Source organism: Calidris pugnax, unplaced genomic scaffold (assembly GCF_001431845.1).
Source record: "Calidris pugnax isolate Ruff unplaced genomic scaffold, ASM143184v1 scaffold246, whole genome shotgun sequence".
NCBI classification, from domain to species: domain Eukaryota; kingdom Metazoa; phylum Chordata; class Aves; order Charadriiformes; family Scolopacidae; genus Calidris; species Calidris pugnax.
In genome coordinates this window covers 2,399,591-2,424,697 of record NW_015090989.1, presented here as the reverse complement: position 1 = coordinate 2,424,697, position 25,107 = coordinate 2,399,591, and the positions used below count along the sequence as shown (strand labels likewise).

Below are 25,107 nucleotides of genomic sequence, written 5' to 3'. Positions count from 1 at the left end.
TTATGCTAGAACGCTTTATTGTTTAATAGCATTAAGCTTTATCAGTGTGAATTGGCTCCCAAATGCATATGGCTGCCTAGACCCTTCAGCAGCCATTATGAATAACAGGAGGATAAAAGCAGTTAATTGAGGGGAAATCCCCTCGCACAGACAAAGAAAATGGATTTCCGCTAAATTGCCAGCACACAGAGGACAGTGCAAACTTCCCTAAGGTAAAACTCGACTCTTTTACTCTAGTACAATGCCAAGATAATTCCCAAGAAGCAAAGGGATTTGCCTTAGTGTAGCTGAGATTAGAAGCTGGGCTGTCCTTCCCAGACTCCAAGTAGAAAAAGAGATCCAGTCTTTAGACTTTGTATTGAATGACTCCCACGTGTTTGGGAGCTAGAAATTTTCCTTGTTAAAAATGAAGTGTACTCCTCGTGGGTCAGCTTCTGAGTTGCTGATGCTCTGCTTGTTGAGTGTGTCAGCTAGGCCCTCAGGTCCACAGAGAAAAACACCTATTCTGGATCTGTTAAGAAAATGAAAATGTGGTCACCAACTAGGTAAGGAGCAGCTGGATGTTACTGATGTAAATCAATCTTACGTTCTGTAAGTGCAAGGTTTTTTTTCTCAATTACAGGAACTGAAGTAGAACTGGATGTTTACCCCTTAAAACTCATAACCCCTTAAAACTTGTAAGGCACTTATTGCTGCTTCTGAAACAAACGGTGAGCTAAATCTCAGCTCAGAAAAAGTCAGTGGAGACAGGTTTATTAACCTCACTGGAGTCAAGGAAAGCGAGCTTCAAAGAGCTTAGAGCACAAATTCTTGAAAGGAACAGGTCTTTTTTTTTTTTCCCTTACTAATTTTGGGTGCTTAGCTAAATGTCAATTATATCAATATTTTGTTTTTTGAGGTAGGAAGTATTTTTGGAGGTATTTAGATGTCACCCAGTATTCCTATCTACTTCACCTGGAATGATGGGTGATATTTTTTCTAAAACTTCTGCTAGTAGTTAGACACTCTGTTAAGTACTTCACCAAAAAGGGATGATATTTTTTAAATTGTAGGTTAAAACAATTTGCTCAAGTCCATAGATCATGGAGATTGTTAGAAAAAAATGCTCGTCAAACTTTATCAGCCCAATAAACAAGATTGTGCTATTGCAGCATTTAGATGGAGCAAGTCCGTAGACACTGTCAATTTGTACAGGCTTACCCAGGGTGCTGCCCAGCAATAGTTTTGAACTCATTTTCCCAGTTAGGTCTGCCATACAATGTTTTCTGTTTAAGGCCTGTAATCACATCTTTCTCTTCTTCATGATGCACTGCAAAATGAGTGGCCTGTGGAAAATGAAACAGAGGACAGTGTAAAGACAGAGTCTGATATGGCAGCATTATGTCATAACAACAATAGTAATTCTACTACACTACTACTATTACTAATAATAATCATAATGTCAATACACACTGAACTATTTCCAAACCAAGAAAGTTAAATTTATGGTGTTTAGTAAGGAACGCTACCATTGGCAAAATCCTGACTATCAGTGTCTATCTCTCCCTTTTTCCCAGATTGGGCGATTTCAAGAGATAGAGCTATGAAGCAATTGAACACAACAATTAATTAGATTTCTTTTGCAATGTACTGGTTTAGTCTAAGAACTGTAAAACAAAGCTGTAAATTAAAACAAAACCTTCCCTTTGGGTACAATAATACAACTCATTTGCCCTTAATGAAGTCTTGACAGTTTGATCTCTGAAAGGTTTGAACCCCATGAAGAGGTTCTGTCCACCCTCCCCCTCTTACTTTCACTTAGACCAGCTAAGCTAAGGAAAGCCAGGAGAAGATGTGGTTAAGGGCATTAGTTCAGGCTTTGTGGAGTTCTGCAGCACTTTTATATGCCAAAAAAGTTACAGGTAACTTTCTCCCAAAGCAAGAATTGTGTGACTTTTCTTCTTTCCTTCCTGTTTTTCCACTGCCTTGCTTCCTAGCTTGCTCCTAGCCCTCCCTGTCTGTCTAGCTGAGCTACAGCACTTTAGGCAGATGATGAATTTTGCAATAGTGAGATATAAATAAAGTAAAAGATCACTAAAAGAAATAGAGTGAACACCTTTCCTAACTCAACCACACATTCTCAAGCAGCTTATGGAAGAGCTGCTCTTTTGTGTGCCCACAGACACCTAACATGCATGGCACCAGTTAGAGAACTTGTGGCAGTCCTAAAACAAATATGCTGCCATTGCTGAAACCTCGGGCATTAGCTTCTCCCGTTCCAAATGCCGTTAACTGATGCTTTAAGCGGTATTAGCTGTCTTAGAGACATGTCTTGCCTGGTCAGCTGAGGTTGCTGCTGTGAGGAAAGGCTGCTTCCCAGAGTGCACAGCCAGAGTAAACCAGAAAGGAAGTCTGAGCACACAGTAGCAGCTGATCCCATGCAAATTCTGATGGATAATGCCTGTCTGCATTTAAAACTTCTGAGAGCCAGATGGAGGCCCAGGATAAGGACCGTTTGAACATTTATCAAAGCACAACAGACTTGCTAACGTCAGTCTCAGTGCATATGGAAGTGATGTTTTCCACCCTGTTGTTACCTGAGATTCATCCCAGCCTGTGAGGTAGATGTTATAGCTGAGAAACTCTGCATTATTCCTCTCCTGCATTTGAGCCTCCAGAGATTGCAAGAGGTCAGCAAACCATTCAAAGGCATGAGTGTCCCTGCAAAGCCAGTAAAAATAGATCTGGAAGAGACAAGAGTGAGCTGTCAGGGGACATAGGACCTTATGGTTTCTAGTTTTACATCTGCTGACAGAATGAGGATTCTATGGTTCTTGTAGAGATTGTCCTGACGGCTTCAGCAGATTGGTAGGTTGGTATCAAGGCAATTCAGGAGTTTTAATGGTGCGAGGGCTGTGAAGCAGAATGAGTGACTGCAAGAACAAGGAAACATCTTTCTTTTTCTCTTCCACCAGCAGATTACATTTTTAGTTTATGATGTTTCCTCACTTGCATCCTTGTAAAACAGTTTGTTAGGACAAGTTAATGATTTAGAGGTAGACTGTAGAGATACAGTTTGTCTCCTGGCAGGCAAGGTAAATTATAGCAGGTAAGAAAACCAGTTCTGTTCTCTGAATATGACCGTAACTGCAGAATGTGACCCCACACCTCTGCACAGGGAATTTCCAGGGGCAGGAGGGGAGAGGAGGATGGTAGCAGTACTCTTCCACTGATGTAAGGTTGCTCCCTCTGTGCTTAAGGAAGGAATGCAATATTTGCATGGGCTGTATTAGTGCCTTGGACTTTGTGTTTCTCAGACAGGTTGAACAGCATCTCCACTGCAAGTGGAAATCCCCAGAGGACAGTCAGGATTTGCGTGTGATTTTTTTTTTGTAGGCTATTTCACCTTTCATGATGTTTTTGCTTTTGATTCTCCTGGTTCCCTGCCTGCTAGTCGTGTGAGGTAACTGGGCTCTTCTTTTTGGACTCATGCATATCTGGAGCCAGATCACCTTTGCTGGGCCTGCTTTCATTTGAATTGTCGGCCCTTGAACAATTGCATGGTTCTGGGAAAGAGGACACGCACCTTCTTGAGTTTCAGGTTGGTGGCATCGTGGCAGTATTTGTACCAGACAGACTTGAGCACAGATGCGAAGGGGGTGACCCCTATTCCAGCTCCAATGAGCATAACAGTTTCATAACTGAATACATCCTCGCTCGCTGTTCCAAAGGGGCCATCCACAGCTATCCTGAAATTGGAAGTACACTTTATACATCAGTAGTGATTATTTATTAGCACCATTTAAAATAACATTTATTGCTATTTTTCTGCTACAAAGGGAAGGTATTTTTCTGCAACAAAGCGCATTTGGGCTGAATATTAGTCAGCAAAAGAAGAGGTGGGGCTGACAGCAGAAAACTGGAAAGAGCCATGTAAGGCCCACATCTACGATGGAATTAGTTAGGGATTGTATCACACATACTACTAAACTCATCAAGCAGAATTTAAACTTTCATAGCAGTTTGTTGAGTTTACCATGGAGACTCTCTACGTACTTGGGCAACTTCCATGCCTCCTGGAATTCTTGCTTATCACATCCGCAAGCATTGAACAAGCCCTCTGTCCAGTCTCCTACAATACGGACATGAATGCTGAAGTAATCCTCTTCTGGAGCAGAAGTTAATGTAAATGGATGCCATTCCAGTTTAGAAACTGCAGGACATTTGACAAAAATGTATTGCCCGACCTCCATCTTGAAGCCCTTCTTCATCATCTGGAGCTCAATTGTCTTGAAGGGATGAATGACCACCTACAGTAAGAGGGATAAGGGGGAAAAAGGGAAAAGAAAAAGGCTGTCTTTGCTGTTCACTGGATATATCTACATCCTCTGCTATGAGAACAAGGAGAGCAGGCAAAACTTTGTTCCCAGCAGAACTGGGAGTGAAGAACAGCACCTGACAACCAGATGAAAGACTGCAGAAGATGCAGAACTTTTGGTTAAAGGTTTTTTTTCACATCATGCTTACAGTCACTCTAAAAGGGGACAGATCAGACTGGCGAATCTTGTAGCACATCACCAGATCTATGTATGCACATTGTCAATTCCAGATGCACCTTACACAGTGGCACAGAGCACAGTGTTAATGAATTTGACTGTTTATATTGGATAAAAACCATAGGGCTATCATACAGATAGGGAACTGGGTAGACACACAACAGACTTGCTAACGTCAGTCTCAGTGCATATGGAAGTGATGTCTTCCACCCTGTTGTTACCTGAGATTCATCCCAGCCTGTGAGGTAGATGTTATAGCTGAGAAACTCTGCATTATTCCTCTCCTGCATTTGAGCCTCCAGAGATTGCAAGAGGTCAGCAAACCATTCAAAGGCATGAGTGTCCCTGCAAAGCCAGTAAAAATAGATCTGGAAGAGACAAGAGTGAGCTGTCAGGGGACATAGGACCTTATGGTTTCTAGTTTTACATCTGCTGACAGAATGAGGATTCTATGGTTCTTGTAGAGATTGTCCTGACGGCTTCAGCAGATTGGTAGGTTGGTATCAAGGCAATTCAGGAGTTTTAATGGTGCGAGGGCTGTGAAGCAGAATGAGTGACTGCAAGAACAAGGAAACATCTTTCTTTTTCTCTTCCACCAGCAGATTACATTTTTAGTTTATGATGTTTCCTCACTTGCATCCTTGTAAAACAGTTTGTTAGGACAAGTTAATGATTTAGAGGTAGACTGTAGAGATACAGTTTGTCTCCTGGCAGGCAAGGTAAATTATAGCAGGTAAGAAAACCAGTTCTGTTCTCTGAATATGACCGTAACTGCAGAATGTGACCCCACACCTCTGCACAGGGAATTTCCAGGGGCAGGAGGGGAGAGGAGGATGGTAGCAGTACTCTTCCACTGATGTAAGGTTGCTCCCTCTGTGCTTAAGGAAGGAATGCAATATTTGCATGGGCTGTATTAGTGCCTTGGACTTTGTGTTTCTCAGACAGGTTGAACAGCATCTCCACTGCAAGTGGAAATCCCCAGAGGACAGTCAGGATTTGCGTGTGATTTTTTTTTTGTAGGCTATTTCACCTTTCATGATGTTTTTGCTTTTGATTCTCCTGGTTCCCTGCCTGCTAGTCGTGTGAGGTAACTGGGCTCTTCTTTTTGGACTCATGCATATCTGGAGCCAGATCACCTTTGCTGGGCCTGCTTTCATTTGAATTGTCGGCCCTTGAACAATTGCATGGTTCTGGGAAAGAGGACACGCACCTTCTTGAGTTTCAGGTTGGTGGCATCGTGGCAGTATTTGTACCAGACAGACTTGAGCACAGATGCGAAGGGGGTGACCCCTATTCCGGCTCCAATGAGCATAACAGTTTCATAACTGAATACATCCTCGCTCGCTGTTCCAAAGGGGCCATCCACAGCTATCCTGAAATTGGAAGTACACTTTATACATCAGTAGTGATTATTTATTAGCACCATTTAAAATAACATTTATTGCTATTTTTCTGCTACAAAGGGAAGGTATTTTTCTGCAACAAAGTGCATTTGGGCTGAATATTAGTCAGCAAAAGAAGAGGTGGGGCTGACAGCAGAAAACTGGAAAGAGCCATGTAAGGCCCACATCTACGATGGAATTAGTTAGGGATTGTATCACACATACTACTAAACTCATCGAGCAGAATTTAAACTTTCATAGCAGTTGGTTGAGTTTACCATGGAGACCCTCTACATACTTGGGCAACTTCCATGCCTCCTGGAATTCTTGCTTATCACATCCGCAAGCATTGAACAAGCCCTCTGTCCAGTCTCCTACAATACGGACATGAATGCTGAAGTAATCCTCTTCTGGAGCAGAAGTTAATGTAAATGGATGCCATTCCAGTTTAGAAACTGCGGGACATTTGACAAAAATGTATTGCCCGACCTCCATCTTGAAGCCCTTCTTCATCATCTGGAGCTCAATTGTCTTGAAGGGATGAATGACCACCTACAGTAAGAGGGATAAGGGGGAAAAAGGCTGTCTTTGCTGTTCACTGGATATATCTACATCCTCTGCTATGAGAACAAGGAGAGCAGGCAAAACTTTGTTCCCAGCAGAACTGGGAGTGAAGAACAGCACCTGACAACCAGATGAAAGACTGCAGAAGATGCAGAACTTTTGGTTAAAGGTTTTTTTTCACATCATGCTTACAGTCACTCTAAAAGGGGACAGATCAGACTGGCGAATCTTGTAGCACATCACCAGATCTATGTATGCACATTGTCAATTCCAGATGCACCTTACACAGTGGCACAGAGCACAGTGTTAATGAATTTGACTGTTTATATTGGATAAAAACCATAGGGCTATCATACAGATAGGGAACTGGGTAGACAGTAGCACTGGAAACTGACATTTTCATGTTATACTGGGTAGGACCTATAATATGGACATTTGCATTCTGCCAATCTTTAGCCAAGAATAAATAGAAGCAATATTCTAGTAGCCAGACTAGTATTTCTATTACTGTGATTTTTTAATGCTAGAGTTGTCTGCCAAGTCGATTTTCAATTTTCAGAAGAGATTTGCAGGAGGGAGAATCAAATGCCTCTATATATTCATATAGAAATTAATAATAGTGCTTAGGATTGTGGAAGAAATTTCCTGCCAACGGGGAACTAAGCAGACGCCATAGACATCTGGTATAGAAATGGCTCAGCGATATTTTGGTAAAATTACCAAGAAGCACACCTAGTCTATAGGAGCCTTCCAACATGTCAGCCTTGTGCCAAGGCACAGTAGAGACATCGAATATCATCCCCTAAACCCTGCTACGAGTTGAACAGGGTATGTCCATGAGATGAGGCACAATTCCATGTGAGGAAATTACCTTGGGAAAGGCCAAGGTAGTTTTTATACGTTTGAGCTTAGCACTATGCCAGTTTGGCTGTTAGACTTTCAGAACTAGCGTTAATATTTCTGCAACACCCCGTGGGGAATGGAAGCTCAACTTTAGCTTTGGCTGCACAAAGCAGGCACCCCCTAACTCTCCTTTTCAGGCGTCATTTGTTATGCTGAAAAATCAGAATTCCTAAATATCTGGGTAGTTTTGAAAACAAAGATCTGGTATCTTAAATACTATTAAGGCTGTGGAATTTGTACACTGTGGAATTTTTCACTCAATACAAAGAAAATTAATCTATTTTTCCTAAGATTCAGTCCTGTGCCTAACTTCCTCCTCTTGCACTCTCTTTTAGAGACAGGCTACATTTAGATGTTAGAGGTTGGCATCATTTTTGTACCCAGGACGTTCTTGAGAAGACTTTCCCTGATCACTTTTTCTGTGTGTAGGAGCCATTGGCTTTGCTTCACCATTTTGAAAAGTTGGTAATGTTTTGCCCGGTGTTAAGCATAGCATCAACACATACCTTTGTGATAACAACTTTCTGCTGTGACCTCCAAAATCGCACCAACCTCTCACACAGGTACAAAAACATGGGACCTACGACCCATTTCCATGTCTGTAAGCAGAATAAAATGCGAAGTCAGGTGATGAAGATGGCAACTTAGATCAAACCGAGTCCTGGAAATGCTGTGAGCAGACGTGAAATTCAAGTAACCTAGGTTCTTTATCAACCAGAGTAGGGAACCCTTAAGAGATATGACACCTTCAAAATTACTTCTGGTCAGAGAGGGAATTTCTTTCCCTGTTGAGAGTTGCAGCTGGCTTTTAAATTGCTGCTAGAATTACAGCAAGCTATTTTCCTATGAGTGATTTTGTCTCTGTCTAAAAATTAAGGTAACTAAGTGAAACATGAAGTAAAGCTCTGAATACGGACTTGGGTGTGTATCACTGCAGGAAAAGATGTGGTTTCTGTTAGCAGATCAGTCTGAAATGCAAATGATCAACCAGCCTGCTTAATCAGTAAAAGCCAAAGTTTCAATGCCACATTTCCAGAGGCATTAATTTTAACTGCGCATTTTACAGCACACTGGAAGTGGATTGTCCATCAGTGGTCCATTTCTACTTATAATTCATTGTGTCAAAATCTATTGCATTATGTAAAGAAAGCTGACACTGAAGAGTGCTGTGGGTTACATAGCTGCTTTTTTACAGCACATAGGTGTATTATTTAACAAAAAGAGTAAATTGTAAACATTTTATACTGGATTTACACTCAAGACAATTGTTCTTACCATAGGAGGATTCCCTGAAAACTGGGGGATTGGGCAAGCCCCCTTCTTCCCCCACTGAGTGAAGTTCTTGTAGCAGATCTCTGGATTATGTTCAGCCAGACTCTCAGCTGTCTGCCCTCGTACAATACGCCTGGAAAAAAATAAAAGTCATTAAGGCAATGAAATGAAAATGAAGGTGTCTGTCTCTTATTGCTATTCTATTTATGTACTACTCTGTTTATGTGGAGTTGTGGACTTCTGCAGTGCTACAGCTTTGATACAGTTTTGCTGCTCCAATAAACCCACAAACTTACTATTAAAATGATAAAAATAGGGAGGAAAGTTGATAGGGGAAAATACTAACTACAAGATTAGGCGAGGAATGGAGATATACATCCATTACCATTTCCAGGAAGTGGTCACAATAGGAAAGCTTTATTATTTTCAGAATTATCCTATTTTTTTCTTCAATAAAAACAAAACCTGAAATGGGCAATGTAGTCAGTTTTGTAATGACCAGTACAGAAGATATTGCTGTTGTTTATCTTAGAAATTTGAAGAGCCCTTTCCAACATACGTTCTTCCTTTGACCCTTCCTCTCCCTTTAAAGCCGTGGAGTAGCTGTTCTGTTGGTGTGAATGAGCACAGATGCTTCTGACACAAGGCAACTATGTGAGCTGTATCAGCTTGTGTCGGTTGATGATCTGGCCTCTATATTCTTGCTTGGTTACAGTTTGTTGTTGTTTTTTGTTTTATTATAGAGAAGCCTGACTGCTCCAGTTCAGCTGTATTTCCAGCAGCAGAGAGAGTGCTGAAAGAGTTTCAATTTAAGGGGGGAAAATATATTCTGATCTTCTTCACTATTTCCTGCCTCTGACTGGAGTTCTGCCAATCTCAGAGGTGTGTGAGAATCCCCAAAATGATGATATTTAGTGGGATGACAGTCATAGTAGAGAAATTCAGAGTAAGACCTGCTGATTTTCCCTAGAAACAGTCTGATGTTGATCAGCTTGTTCAGTTTTACATGCCAATACGATCCTGTTGACACCTTCTCCCCATGACTTCTCTTTCCACTTTTCTAGCTCAGTTTCAGTGAACTAGAATATGTTTCTGATGTTTCAAAAAAGTATGGTATCTAAGTCATATGTGTGTCTAGCTTTAAGTGACAGATTTATCAGGATTATTAGAAAGGCTGTGCACAGTCTTGAAAGTTAAAAGATTGCACTGCTCATAAATATTACTAATGAATCTCTTCCTTATTAAAGGTTTGATTAACATCCTGCGTGAAAAAAATAAAGGGAAGGAATGACAGTGTCCCAGGAGCATCACGAGTTGCAATTTGCAGGGCCATCACCAGTTGCAGTTTACTTCCCCCGCTGAGCCGCCCTCTGGGATGAGTTACGGGAACAGGAGGAGCCCATTTCCTGCCACTCCTCACCCCATTGCTCAAGGGAAACTGAGCCCCAAGGGTTTTGTCTTTCACTATGCTCCATTCAAGTTTTTATAATGCTAGTACCCTGTACAAGAGAAAGAAAAGTCTTATTTTCCCTTATTATTCAGTGTAGATGCTCTTCCAGTACTTCAATTAAGCTCTCAGTAGTATAGCCTTCCAATTACTTTACTTTAGCTTCCAAAGCAGGGTGAGCTGAATCTTTTTCTTCTCTCCTCTTTACATCTGCTATAATGGGAAGTTTGGAACATTTGTCTGTGACACACAGCTCATGCACAAAAAATTGTCAGTGCTACAAAAGTGCTGTAAGAGCTTCTAATGGGCAGGAATCTGCCCCTTCTATTCTATTAATTATCTTGGTTTGGTTTCCTGTATATACACATGTGTATGTATGCATATATACATATATGTATGACACACAGCCTTCTGTCTCTTATGATAAACTGACGTCTACATCTCCCTCTAACATGTTACGTTGAGACTGTCAGATCATACTTACTCCATAACATTCATCTTTGTACACCTAAGTAGCCTTCCTTGAGTGTAAAAAGCCCATCCAGTATTTTTTAGTGTATTAGTATTTTCTCTAAACCCAAAATGTCATTCATGCCTTTAAGGTCAAATAAGTGAGGCCCTGAGTTCACGGCCAGAAAACATCCTTCCCTCCACAGATAATAGTATTCCTGTGTTTATCTCCTTCCAAAGGATAGATGAACTTCTCTGATAATCACGTTCAACCCACTGCTGCCCAAACTCTTGTCATTTCAGTACAGGGCAATTAAAATGGTGGCAGTATACTGAACATCCAAGTAAATAAAAAGTCAACTTTTATGAAATATATACTCCTCACTGACCCCTAGAAAGAGCAATGCTTGCTTTCTGATAGCATTGTGTACTAACTGCTGGAAAGTTTGGACATTTTGTCAGTAACTATACAATATTTGCTGCAGCAAACATGCACTACTTGTTCTTTTCCTTCAACCTTCTTGTTTTGGAAGTTGGAATGGACAAATATGCCACTGGTGATTCTCATCTGGCTTCTATTTTTGTTCTTCCTGTTGTACTCTCATTTCTTTTTTCTCGCAAAACTGGAGTGAGAGGAAGTGTTTTTGAATAGTCATTTTTGCTAGGCATTTTTAAACCACACTTTCTAGTGCACCTAGAATTTCCTTTAAAACAGTCAATATAGTATAATTATGAACTATGAACTGTGGCTTGGACACTTAAGTCTTTTTTTTTTTTTTTCTTCATCAGGTCTGTGGTTTTATAAAATGGAACTAATGTTCGTTTTTCTAAGGGCTAGATTGTGTTTGCATAGTGCTAAAGTTGTTTCATTGGGCTTTTCAGCTGTTTCAGAAGAAAGCACGGAATGAGCCAACAGTGGAAAAAGTTGTGTGACAGTTGGAAGTTACAAAAACTTACAGTTGCCTGTATTTGAGCTGCAACAGCTAAAAATCTGTCCTGAAAGGCTGCTGATATTAAAAGTTCATCCAGGTCTGAAAGATATATCTGTGTTATTAGAGGTTTCATTTACTCAACAAAATCCTAGACTCTATATAATTTTTATGCTGAGTTCTCCTTACGTGCAAGTCTGTGATGCAATTCCTTTTAGGAGAGAAAGATACATTGACAATTTGAAAGAGGATCCTTGGAAAAGAGCTTTCCAATTAAAATATCAGCAGCTGAGTATCAGTGAGTTTAAGTATGCCAGAGTCCCATATAGCATGGGAATATCTTGTTGCATGTATCGCTGAGAGCTTTTTGGCTCTCAGAGCCTGTATTGGCCTATCATCACCACAAAAAATAACTGCTGCTTAGTGACTTAAGTCCTTATACTGATGTGTGTAGAGGGCTTTACATTAAGATTACAGGAGTTACTGCGTATTAAGTGATAAGTGCAAGTACTCACCCAGCACCATGGATGACAAGGCCAATAAAGAAGATGACAAAGAGATGGTGGGTGTACCAAAATACTTCAAAATACGACCTTCGGATGGTTTTGGTGGATGACGTGATGATTAATATGAGGGCCAGGGTGATGATAACACCGGTGAGACCAGCCAGGTATGTGAAAGCCACATATAGGCCACCCACAGGATTCTGTAAAATAATTGCACACATTGGTCTAAGGAGGGGGTTGCGTCAAAGCAGGGCTGGCTGCACCATCAGTCTGCCTCCCTCGCCAGATCCTTTACCCTGTTGTAAGTCTTTAAGTCATCCTCTGTGAATTTGTATGCCAACAATGACAAAATCCCACTCCATTTTTGCTGCACTGCAGATTTACCTTTACTAAAGTAGGTGGAAGTAGAGAGAATGGGTGTTCCACCAATTCACACACTGAACATTGCTTCTTACCCTGCCGCTGCTCAGCAGTACAGGGCTTGGGGAAGGTGGACACATTTGCACAGCTCTGTTCTTAAGAGCTGGAGTCCTACATCTGTATTGAGGGAGCTAAATGAGAGCTCTCTTTTTCAGTGGTGTTGTGCAGCTGTGGGTCTCATAACTCATACACAGATTGGACGCTTGATAATTTTGAGGAATGTGGAAGTTCCGTATTTTTGAGTTTTTTTAAGCAGAGCTTAAGCAGCGCAAGTTCCAAATTTTTGCTTCGATTTCAGTGTACATTTCTGAGTGCCACTCAGAAACGTGCTTAGTCAGAAGTCTGCTTTACAGGGTATTTGTTATTACATAATGTTTTAAAACTACTTTAAAATCCTCAGGTGAAAAAAGTCTGAAGTACTACCAAAATTTAGCAACAATATTACTGACAAATATAGAAGAATTAATTATACAGGGTTTTGCCGCAAGATGGCTCAAGCCCAGATTGTGCACACCAGCATTAGGCACTCTACTCAAATAGTCTTATATGATCATCTAAACAAGTGTAATAATGACTCTTCACAGCCTGATGTCACTTACCTCAATAGTTTTTCTGAAAAAGTTGATATAGCTTTCATCTGGCTCGTCACCAAGGCTAGAAAGCGCAGCTGCCAGAGTTCCTTTCTCTTCAACACGGGCTTGCACACTCCACTCTACGTTGAATAAATGTGCGATGGTGTGAATTGCTAGGAGTGACAGGAAAGAAAAATTCAGGGTTAAGCACAAGACAAGTACTCAGTGGTTTTCAGTAACAGTTGAAACTTTGCAATAATTGACATCTGCAGCTTAAGACCTCTGCCATTCTCACCCTCTTCATGACAATTTCAGATCACTGACATGGTTTGCTGTTAAAGCTTTACCATCTGAAGTTTACATCTTTCTGTGGGGGGGAAGGAAAGAAGTAAAGGGAAGTTTCTGGCACGTCTTTGTTCAACAAAGGCTTTCAACAACTCAGGTAGCAGTATCCTAAGACATGGGAAACTAAAATATGGGATGGCTTAAATTCTTTGTTCAGGGTCCTCCAGGATTTCTGTAGAAGAGCCAAGAAGCGAATCTCTTTTATGTCACATTTGCTAGGGCTGCTTTGTTCTGCTGTATTGCTAATAATCACTAATAATGTTCTTCCTGAGCTGGATGTGTCCACAAACCTAGTACAGCTGAGGTGTTTCACGCTACTTCCACTGCACGTTATTGCAGGGGTAAGCCGCACAACGCTTGTCAAAATTTTTCCCCTTTTGTATCACCAGATGTCCTGGTTTGAGATGATACATATTCATCTTCAACACAGGGCCTGGTGGGTACAGATCTAATAGCCCCGGACAATCTCTCTCTGCTGCAGGCCTGCTCTGAGGCCTTATGTTGACTGCATTGCCCTTCTCCTTTTCTACGAAGTGGTGGTGAGATTTCAGCCACAGTTCCAAAAGGGAAACCACTCAGCTCGAGTAATCTACTGATAAGAAGACTGTTCTAGGATATATGATTTGTAAGGCACTTGCATTGAGAAGTGACAAACTTGATGAAAAAAAAGAAAAAAAAAAGATAGAAAATGCTTAACTTAGGAAATGAGAGAGAAAAAATGAAAACATTTCAGTGGCCTGTCCAAGCTTTTTATACCCTTTTCTTTCATCATTCTATTATTTGTTTTAGACACACCAGTTAAGAAATAAGTGTAAACAAGAATTAAAGCCAGGGTATCTGGTTCTCAGGACATTGCTAAACACCATTTATTAACCAGGCTCATAAAGGGTGCCATCGATTCAAGAGAAAGTATTCTTGCTTATTTATCTTCTGCTCACTGCCAATTACAGAATAATATTTGGAAACTAATTTAAGCCTTGGCATACGCCGACTTCTTTAGATTAATGAAATCAGGTCTCTGCCCATATCTTTAAGAACTTGAATCCCACCTGCATGCTATGTAAAAGGCATAAGAAAGCAATAAACAAAGAAACATTTGAGTACTAACCAGTATGAAGGGCAATCATCCATGCCACCATTTTGTGAAAGGTGAGGTTCCTGTCCAGCTGTCGTCTGACACGGGTAGAGCAGCACTTGGGTTTGAAGAAAAAAAGTTTGTGATGTCTATGCATACTTTAAATGCAGGGACAAAACCAGAGGCTCTGAGCACAAAAATTGGTAACATTGCTAGTAAAAATATAGAATTCCTAAGTATAGACATAAATATTTCACCCAATACTTCAGAATATAGGAATTCCTTTCAATCAAGACAATTCTATGATTCTATGTCCCATTGAAACAAAGTGTTTGATAATGAGAAAAAACTTAACATGCAATATGACAGAAGTATGTGTCTTATCTTTGTTAAATTACACGTTATAAACAGAAGGAGGGATCACAGTCTGCCATGGAGGGGTCAGTGCTTTGGTAGAGTTTCAAGTTGCCACCTAGCATCAGGATCCTGTTGTGGGTCACACTGTAGAAATGGGCTGTAAAGTTGTGGTGTAACTGTCTCAGGGAGCTCTTTCCCTATAAAGGATTCTTGAAACACTGCATCTATTTTATTGCTTCCTCTTTTGCTCTGCTCTTTCAGCCCCCCCAGGCCAACTCATTTATGTGAAAGAATTTATACTAGCTTTACAGATGAAAACCAGCTTCTGTGAACTGGTGTTGTTGACCATGTGTATGTTAAAGAGTCTAGAAAAAAAGGAAGAATCGTTATATATTTGGAAGGACAGTTCATGAGCTTGAGGAGAACATTGCTTTTTCACTGCGCCATGTCACACATTGTCTGTGTTATTTCTGCTGTAACAGCCAAAGATCTTGATTTCGGCAGCATGATACAGTCAGTGCCATCATAAGAAGCCTCTCCAGCTGTCACCTAGAATCAGTTGTTCTTTCTGAAGTGGTGGTTCCTCAGTGCTGTATATAATTTGGGAGGCTGAAATGGTCAAAAGGCCTGCAAACTCTTTCATCCTGAGCTGGAAATGCGACTTAGGCAAGAAAGAATGTAATTTATGAACCAGCTGAAAAAACTTGAAGAACTTTAAGAATCGAACATGCAAAGACAGAAGACATGGGCTAGCATATCCTGCTATGAATGTGTGCTGTATCAGTGACAAACGATCATAGAATCATAGAATTGTCCAGGTTGGAAGGGACCTTAAAGATCATCTAGTCCAACCATCAACCTAAGTCTGACAAAAAAATAAATAAGAAATAAAAATCACTAAACCATATTCCTGAGGACCATGTCAACCCATCTTTTGAACATCTCCAGGGATGGTGCCTCAACCGCTTCCCTGGGCAGCCTATTCCAATACTGGATAACCCTTTCAGGGAAGAAATGTTTCCTAATATCCAATCTAAACCTCCCCTGGTGCAACTTGAGGCCATTTCCCCTTGTCCTATCTCCTGTGACTTGGGAGATGAGACCAGCCACCACTTCTCTACACCCCCCCTTCAGGTAGTTATAGAGCGCGATAAGGTCTCCCCTCAGCCTCCTCTTCTCCAGGCTGAACAACCCCAGCTCCCTCAGCCTCTCCTCATAAGACTTACTCTCCAGACCCCTCATCAGCTTTGTTGCCCTTCTCTGGACCTGCTCCAGCACCTCAATGTCTTTTTTGTGGTAAGGGGCCCAAAACTGGACACAGCACTCGAGGTGAGGCCTCACCAGTGCCAAGTACAGGGGGATGATCACCTCTCAGGTCCTACTCACCACACTGTTCCTGATACAGGCCAGGATGCTGTTGGCCTTCTTGGCCACCTGGGCACACTGCTGGCTCATGGACAAGGCAAATGTGTGTAAGCACCACTTATGGCTGCTGCCACAGGGAGAAGAGGGACTTTGCATCCAGGGCAGCACAATGTCCAGGAGGCAATAAAAAAGGGAAGACTCAAAGGAACGTAACTCAAGGCTAAACCTCTCAACTGAGCTGTAGATACGCCATTGACATAATGAGTTTTGTTATGAGTCCTGCTCATAATAAAACTCCAGGCTTATCTGCTTCTTAAAAGAGGATATCCCCAAAGTACAGTATATTTGGGGAACTTGGACAAAGTTGCCTAGTATATTTGCAAGGTTGCTTGGGTTATTATCTTTCATAAATTTTAAAATTCTTTCTTCATCTTACCGCACTTGATCCTCTGAGGAAGGAGAGCAAGTTTCGACATACTGGCAGCAGAATCAGCATGCAGTTGAAATTCAGGCAAGCTGCAGGGGCCCTTGCCAGAGCCAAAGCACGCTGTAATTGAAGGGATGCCATTATTAAAGGAATTACCTACAACATTATCCAGGATGCAGATAGGCACAGATTTCATTTATGTATTATATCACAACTTTTCATTAGTGTGAAATCTAGAGTTAATTAACAATCTTCACATTTTAGCATAGTCATACTCTGGCCACGTATACAGACAGAAGACATTGCTCCAGATAGACACCTTTTATTTTCAGTTTGGAAATAAGATGCCTGTATGAAAAGCCCCGTCATGTCTGACAACCAATGGCCAAGCACAGATGCAAGTCTAAGCCATTAGCAGAGTTTTCTCCCCCCAGGCTGTAAAGAAAGTCTCACTGCTGTGGTTTCAGTTGGCTGGGGGCTTATGGTAGACAGAAGGACAGCTCGGAAGGGAAGTGGTTTTATGATCTCTGTTGACAGTAAAGGCAATCTAGGGAAATTTGTTGCCTCATCTTTTAGGAATATGTTCCTTTAACATTGCTCTTCACTTCCTGAATTATTTCAAATATTGACAAAGACTGTTTGAAAGGAGGGAATAACGACCATATTGATCCAAACACACTGAAGAGAAGGAAAAGATCACGTTGATCATGTTTTCTTTCCATGCGCTGTTTGGAACCCTTTCAGCTTTCAAATCACAGTAACTCCCTTAGGGTTACCCCGAGATCTAGTTATCCAAGCACAGGTCTCTGTGACTTCAAAAGCAACTGCACCATCATTGCAAAGGACAGAATTTGATCCATAGACCCGAAGCCATGTGCAGAATGGGGTTTCAAGCTTTGTTGAATTAAACCATGGCTTTTCAAACCTTTTACAAAGTGCCATATTCTGTAATTTGAAGCTTAGACTGATTTTTATGTCTCTGATCAGGCTTTTAAAATATGTGAACAAATGAATTTTCTCTGTCAATCAGACAAGACCCATGGTAGATTTGGGAACAAGTTTGTGGTAGGACATATAATGCTGCATTAAGCAGTTGGATTACATGGAATAGCCCAAGGTCCAGGTACTTGACTAAAATTCACAGCCTTGATGAATATATGAATGATGATTGCTTTTCAGACCTAATAGCTTTGTAAAACTATGCATGCTATGAAAAATAATTGCATGAGGAAATGACTGCACAATAGTTCAATGGCAATGTTTTATTAATTTTTTGCTTAATAAAGCAGCCACAATGCACATTCACTTTAATTACCAGGAGCATAATAGTTGCTTGGAAACATCTTTAGAATGGGATCTCTCTAATTTGCTTACCAGCTTTCCATTCAGAAGCACTGAACATCTATCTGCATTCAGTTATCTGTTTGCACATGACTTTTAATCCCGACATGAACCTGCTGCTCCAGCCACTTGATCCTGTTTCAGTCAAATAAAGCTAGGGGAAAGCTGCTATGTGCTCAGTCTATGCCAAGATAATAAATGTTTTGTACTTACGCCAAGGAGTACTCTGGTGTAGAAGAATTTTGGTGGGACATCATATACAAGATAGTACCACCAAAAGAGGAAGACATTTAACCCCAGCCACACAATCTGAAAGAGAAACAAACTGAAAATGTTACAGTTTGTTGTTAGAGATCATACGCCTGAATTTACACAATTTGGATAATGGTCAGTTAGTTCATTGTGCTCCTATTTGCACAGAGCAGCATACTGTGGGGTATGAAGGGGTCAGCAGGGGCAATGGAAATTTTTCTGGTGGAAATGGGCTCTAGTTTGTGCACACAGGAGTGGAAGTAAACTGAAATCCAGCTGAAGCTTTTGCATAGCTCAACGGTTTTAAACATATAGATGTAGTACTTAGGGGACATGGTTTAGAGGTGGACTTGGCAGTGTTAGGTTTATGGTTGGAGTCAACAATCTTAAAGGTCTTTTTCAACCTGAACGATTCTATGGTTATATAAGGACAATCATATTACAGGTGTTTTGCTAAGTCTGTGAGTGTAGTTGAATCTCCAAACATCATTACAGGTTAGACCCTCTTCCAAATGGCGGTTCTTACATATTAACCTATGTAAGAGGAAAACTTAGGAGCCATGCCAGAGAAGCTTGAGATCTAAATATTGCACCTAAGGCCCAACGTTTTCTATTGAGTAGGACTCTCTGAAGGTCTGAAATTAGCCAACAGGAAATATTCAACACAAGCACTTTGATAGTGTTTAGACTCCCCAAAACTGGGCTTATTCATAGCTGTACTGCAATATTCTCTCACACTCGCATATCCTACTGTGAAGGTTTCTTTAGGGAAAGAAAAGTTATTATCTCTTCTCAAAGCTATCTAAGGCAGCTACAAGCCTGTCCAGCCACAGAGATCACAGTGCATCTGGCCATTTGCCCTTCTGGAGGTGATTTGCTGATTTCACATCCCACAGTAAAACCAATCTGTGTCAGTGCACCCTCTGTCTAAGTAGATTTATTAAGTGGTGTATGAAAACAGAGGAGAGAAAGCCTGAGAACTGGGAGAACCCAGTCTCTGGTTATAAGTTAAGGATGCCACAAACTGTGACAGAAACCCTCCTAACCCATACGTTTTTCTAGTTCTTTGGCCCAGCTGACACTGTAAAAAACTTGGCATTAGTTCAGCTCTTGAAAATGTCTTACCCTTGTGGCATAAATACAGGGGAATGAAGTGGTCTCCGTTAGGGTAAGGCAGTATATGGGAAATCCCAAAAACTTCATTATAAAACTGAGCTCATCTCAGGATTAAGTGTTTATGATATGTATTTAAAGTGAGAGTGTGCTACTCCAATGTACAATAGCCTGCAACGACATTGACTTAAAGAAAGCAAATAATATTACATCTCATGTAACTGCCTAAGTTTTCTCCAAGGAGGACTACCCTGCCTTACTTCTTTAGCACTTTGAAATGTGGCTGGGATTTTCAGTACTTTTACATCTTGCCCAGCTCTCTTGCTTGAGATTAACCTACTTTCATAGCTATTCTAGGCAAGATGTCTACAAACTCAGCTCAAATACTAGTTGTCTTAATGAAGGATTCCTGAATCTCTGCTCTAAATTCTGGAATCTGACTCTAATGCAAATCTTATACCATCAAGACACTGTGCTTTAAGTTACACCCCCTTTTGTCTATAAAAGTGCAAGAAAAACTTGTTGTAGTTGCTTTCTCTGTTGAAGCGCACATGGTTATGTGAGATGTAATATTATTTGTTTTCTTTAAGTCAATGTTGCATCAAAAACCCCAGAGATGTAAATTGTTCTAACAAAGCAAATGAAAATTAGCATATCATCATTTCTTAGTTGACAAGGAAGCCTACAGCAATCGAGATAACAGACAGAGCTCCTTACAAAATATCCTCTTGAAGCATTTCACTGCACTTGCTGCCCTAGTTTCTGAGTAAAGAAATGCATCCTTCACTGGCACAGTGATTTCTGCTTAGTACACCTTTCTGTAGAACCTTTTACCAGACACAAATCAAAATAAAAATTGTACTTACAACGACAAAGATGGACAGTCCTTCATTCTCCACCCAGTTACCCATGATTGCCTGAGACGAGCGTGCACAACAGCCCCGTTCTTTCTGGGTCAGCTAATATGTCTTCTCTCATAAGGAAGTGAGAGCAGAAGCTTGCAGCAACCTGTTTCCTTTCTCATTCATTTAGGAAATAAGTTAACCATTGAATCCTGTCTATAATTCTGTTTCAGACACGTTTCTACCATCTTTACATATAACTTTTCATAATTCAAATACATATAAACTGTTGAAATAGACAATTTGTTCCTTTTGATACAGAGGATAAAATAAATAACATAATTGGTCAGGTTTTCTGCTAAAGAATGTATTGCCACTTTGTATAACTTTCAATGCTGAAATGCAATATCAAATGCACAGAACAATTGTCTCTTCCCAGCCTTGTCTTTTTTTATCACCTCAGGTCTGAGTCGCCATTCCTGCTGATCCTCTTTGATAAATAATCACTAGAATTATTTCTTTTCCAGTAATTCAATGTCCACAGAAACTTCCAAATGTAATCTAACACTCCTCTTGTCTGGTATGTGCAAACTTCACTACTTCCTCTCTGCTTGGGCCAAAACTGAGGACATGTTTCACTAGACAGGCCATTTTTCATATTTTGCACTCTTGGAGTCCCCAGCCCCAGGAACCATCTCACTATATATATTAAAAAAAAATAAAGTAAACATTTTGCTTTTGTGATTAGAGATAAAAATATGGCCAATTGCTCAAATATATTTTAGAGCTTACAAGCCAGAGGATATTTACCCGAAGTGTATTTGTTTTTAAAAAAATTATATTTAAGGGCATTTAATGGTTTCTGAATGTTTTGCCTCAGTAGTGTCACAACTCCCAAACCTGCAATAAAGAGTGCAAAATGATAGTTTGGAGGAAGCTTTGTAAAGAAGAGGGGGCATCTTTTGGCAAAGTCCAGACCCTAGGGAGAAGCAAGGTGTCCAGACAGGCCTCCCCCTGGCTCATTCTCCTGTATATTCCACCTACTGAGCCACAGGAATTCAGATCTCCTCCCCAAGTGACTGACACAAGTGGATCTCCTTTCCAAAGAGGTGAAGTGTGTGTACATATGGTGATCTTTAAATCTTTTCAGGCTTTAGAGAGTAGAAGAAGGGCAGTTTGAGCAGTGGTGTCTCTCTGCTGGAGCTGCTACTTCCTTTGGACCCTACAGAATTTCACGGCTCTGAAAAGCCCGAGCGAGCCCAAAGTAGCCTTGCTTTAGAGCACAGTGATGTTTTCACAGGCCTGATCCTGCATTTACTGGAGTAAAGAGCAAGCTTCTTCTCGCATTTGTATGACTGAAGTTTGCTCTCCAGAGTAAATGTTGATCTGAAGAAAAGGAGAGATGGGATAAAACCTGTGTGACTGACAGCTGTCGGACAGCAGACTCAGCACAGTCTCTGTACTCCAGGCTCACTTAGTTACAGGCTTTCTTAGGGCCTGATTCTGGCAGCGATGAGACATTTGGTCACGATGTAAAAATGAGGGTGAGGGGAGTGGGGTAAATACCTGTGTTCTGGCTAGCAGCTCCCTTCCTGCCTCTACTCCCAACATACGACTGCCTTCATTAAATTTCTCCTGGAATATGGCTCCATGAGGTGACATATCTGGGACTTGAACAAAGACCCATTGCAGAAAAAAACTGACACATTCCTATATTTTTACAAAACAAATAAACAAATACAGTTATCTGAATGATACAGGTGACTTCTGCATTCTTTCTTGAGAAGTATGGAAGTAACAGCTCAAACATAGCTCAGTGACAAACATTAGTCCTTTACCTCCTCACGTGGGCAGGACTTGCAGTGTTTTAATCATCTTCCTCCACAGAAGCCTCCCAAGCTTCAGTAACTGAAAACCTAAATGAAGTCTTCAGAACCTGTTAAATGGGATTTGCAGCAACCTCATCTGACAGGCTCTGTGATGGACCAGGCTCTCAGGTGGTATCAGTTGCTTTGATGGCTGTCCCAAATGGATGCCAGCAGAGGGTCTGGTCCCCCATATTTTTGTTTATGGAGGTAGCCTTTGGGAGCTAAACAGCTAGAGTGGTTGGGGATGGAAAGGAGGGGGACAGTTTTGATATGTGGATGTCCATTACTGCTGTGAAGACTAGCCTGTTCTCCCTGCCCAGGAATGGCAATGCTCTCACTGCCTTTTTCTTCCCCTTAGTTCATGCTAAGTTACTTACAACTTCTCTGGGGTGAGCAAGTGCAGGCATCCAAGGTGCTCTGAGCTTTGGCAGCCCTGCTTTGCCTGAAAGTTCCTCAGGCACCAGAGCCACTGAAACACAGATTTACTGACCCCCAGCAGTGGCTGATTTTAGATTGGTCACAGCAGTGGTGAAGCCTGATGTGGTCTTAACAGCCTGAGTACAGGCCATGAAATAATATATTTGAGCTGCTCCCAGCCTAGCAATTATCAAATGCACAGAGCTGATCCCACTGCCTGAACTCAAAAGAAAGGGTAGAGGTGGTGGGACCTTCTGCAGCTGGTGAGTTCTGGTGCTCCCTGATGTCTGTGAGTTTCCCCATTCATTTCAAAAGTGATGGGAGAAAGCACAGCAAACTTTGCCTGGTTGCTGCAAGTCACAGGTGTGAGTAGAACTGGTACTGAAACCACCCACACGTCACCCCTGATTTAATTCTGGTGCTTGCACCTTCTGAATGAGTGATACATCATTGCTATAAAATTACAAACACTCGCATGTTTTGTACTTTGGTCTTATTTTAAAAATGCATCCTGTAAAAGAAAAGGCAACGTTGGCAGCTGTGTATTAATTATGCAAGAGTGTGTAAAACTGGAGTATGGAAAAAATTAAACACTAGCTCATTCTGTTTCTAATATTTCTTTCAAGGTAGCTGATTATGCAGGGCGTTTTTCATCTTTCTTTGCACTGAAAAGCTCAGTGAACAGTGATCCTTTTGCAGCGTGACAGTTTTGCAAAAGTATGCGAGTCTCAGGGTTCTGCTTTTCCTTGCAGTAATTTAACCCTCTTGCCTAGGAATTAATTAGTTCCTCTCGTGCTATATGCAATAGTGTCCTGTGTATTCCTGCACAAATTTAATGCCAGACAGTTGCAATAGGTCCAGGTGTTCCACACCTGCCTCCTAAAAGGGACAATATAAAATTCTCCATGTATAAACCCCAAAAGAGAGAGTGGTAAGAAGATCCTGCACAAATTTAATGCCAGACAGTTGCAGTAGGCCCAGGTGTTCCACACCTGCCTCCTAGAAGGGACAATTAAAATTCTCCATGTATAAACCCCAAAAGAGAGAGTGGTAAGAAGATGAAAGAGCCCCAGCTGCTGGGTTGCTGAGGGTGCTGCTGAGCTGAGGTTGCTGAGCTCCCTCCCATGCAGCAAGGGGAAAGCCAAAGAGAGACTTTGATTAGCCTCTGTTACTTTGTGGGCCAAAATGTTTAGTTTGTTGTGCAATCCTTGTTTATTAACCTTCCCTTGATCTTACACCAAAGAGGAAGAAGCGGACAAGAGACTTGTCAGGCTATCTTTCCCGAAGGGACTGCCCTCACCCGCAGCCCGAGGCTGTCACTGTGTGCACTTGCCCTCACGCAAGGGAGTGACATATTCTGATGCTCCTGCTCTTCCTGGTTTGTTTACAAGATAAATTCCGTGCTGAAATGAGGGCAGAAAATCCTACAGAAGTAAGCCAGGAAAAAAATGCCACTGGGACTTCAGTGAGGACTGGCAGATCCTTCTATATCTTTGTCTTAGACTATAACCCTCAGTGGAGCTCCCTGCTCCCGTACTTCCTCAACACTGCCTTTTGCAATGATCACGAGAGACCCACGTGCTGTAGTGAAAAAAAGTCCAAGTATGATCCACATGCTATTGGCCATATCAGTCTTAGCTTGAAGTCAAACAGTGCTGGCACAAAACAGAGCAGAATGGCTGTGTGCTGCTGTGCTACTGGAAGGAAGAGCCACCACCAGCGATGTACCCTCTCTGACTTCAGATAGAAATGGTATTATATTAAGCTGGCGGTAGCTTCTAGGTAGAGGTGAAGTAAAGTTAGGACAGCATAACCTCCCATGCATAGAGGAAGAGGCCAAAATGAGCTGGCTTTGTGTGGGACTGGGGGAGAGGAGCCCAGCTTGTAGCCTTTTGGCAGGGTACCACCAGGCTTATGATCGTGGGAAGACTCTTGACCCTTTGATCCCTCAGCTTTTATACTGAGCATGGGGCAGATGGGATGGAATACCCCAGTTGGTCAGGTTTGGGTCACCTGTCCTGTCCCTTCCCCTCCACAGGTGTGACCCCTCTACATTTTTCCATTGTCCCTGCTGACTGTGGGGAGGTCGGACTAGATGACCCTTGGAGGTCCCTTCCAGCCTGGGCAATTCTATGATTCTATGATCTGCTAGTCTGGCTCTGGGACGGGAACACAACTGTCATCTATCTGCTTCTCCCCGTGTAGCTAGACTTCTCTTCCAAGGGCTTCAGATGCTCTACCTTTACACACGCCGGTGATGGCCCGGTGTAACTCTCCTCTGCCTGCAGAGAGGGACTTCACCAGAAGCTGTTGCCCAGCAATTCTTCATAGAATCACAGAATGGTTAGAGTTGGAAGGGACTTTAAAGAACATCGAGTTCCAACCCCCCTGCCATGGGCAGGGACACCTCCCACCAGAGCAGGTCGCTCAAAAAACCATTCAGAACATTCACTCAAGAAAACATTTCGAAAGATGCAGGAGGGAGGCCAGGTTTCTCTTACACTCTTACCGTACGTCGCCTAGAAACCCATCAGCCCAGAGCTAGCCAACCCACACGCCCCCGAGGAGCGGTACCCGGCGGGACCGGCGGCTCAGCAGCCGGTGGCCGCCTGGGGCCCGTCGGACGCGGCAGCGCGGCTCGGCAGCGCCACCCTCCGGGCAGCACCCACCGGCCCGGGGCGGGCACCCCACCTCGCCCATGGGCTACACACAGCCCAACTGAGGG

The 25,107-nt window shown here is 41.9% G+C and overlaps 1 protein-coding gene across 1 annotated transcript; it reads right to left on the bottom strand.

The window, feature by feature from the left end:
• Nucleotides 1-20,214, bottom strand: LOC106894986 (cytochrome b-245 heavy chain). Its single transcript, XM_014954044.1, has 13 exons — nucleotides 20,122-20,214; nucleotides 18,104-18,199; nucleotides 16,559-16,669; nucleotides 14,434-14,518; nucleotides 13,008-13,153; nucleotides 11,998-12,188; nucleotides 8,660-8,789; nucleotides 7,891-7,983; nucleotides 6,216-6,469; nucleotides 5,746-5,908; nucleotides 4,757-4,903; nucleotides 1,201-1,325; nucleotides 1-511 (listed from the first exon to the last, which is right to left on the bottom strand). The coding sequence occupies exons 1-13, from the start codon at nucleotides 20,164-20,166 to the stop codon at nucleotides 385-387; spliced, it is 1,713 nt and encodes a 570-aa protein (XP_014809530.1). The 5' UTR covers nucleotides 20,167-20,214; the 3' UTR covers nucleotides 1-384.
• Between the last annotated feature and the right edge of the window lie 4,893 nt (nucleotides 20,215-25,107).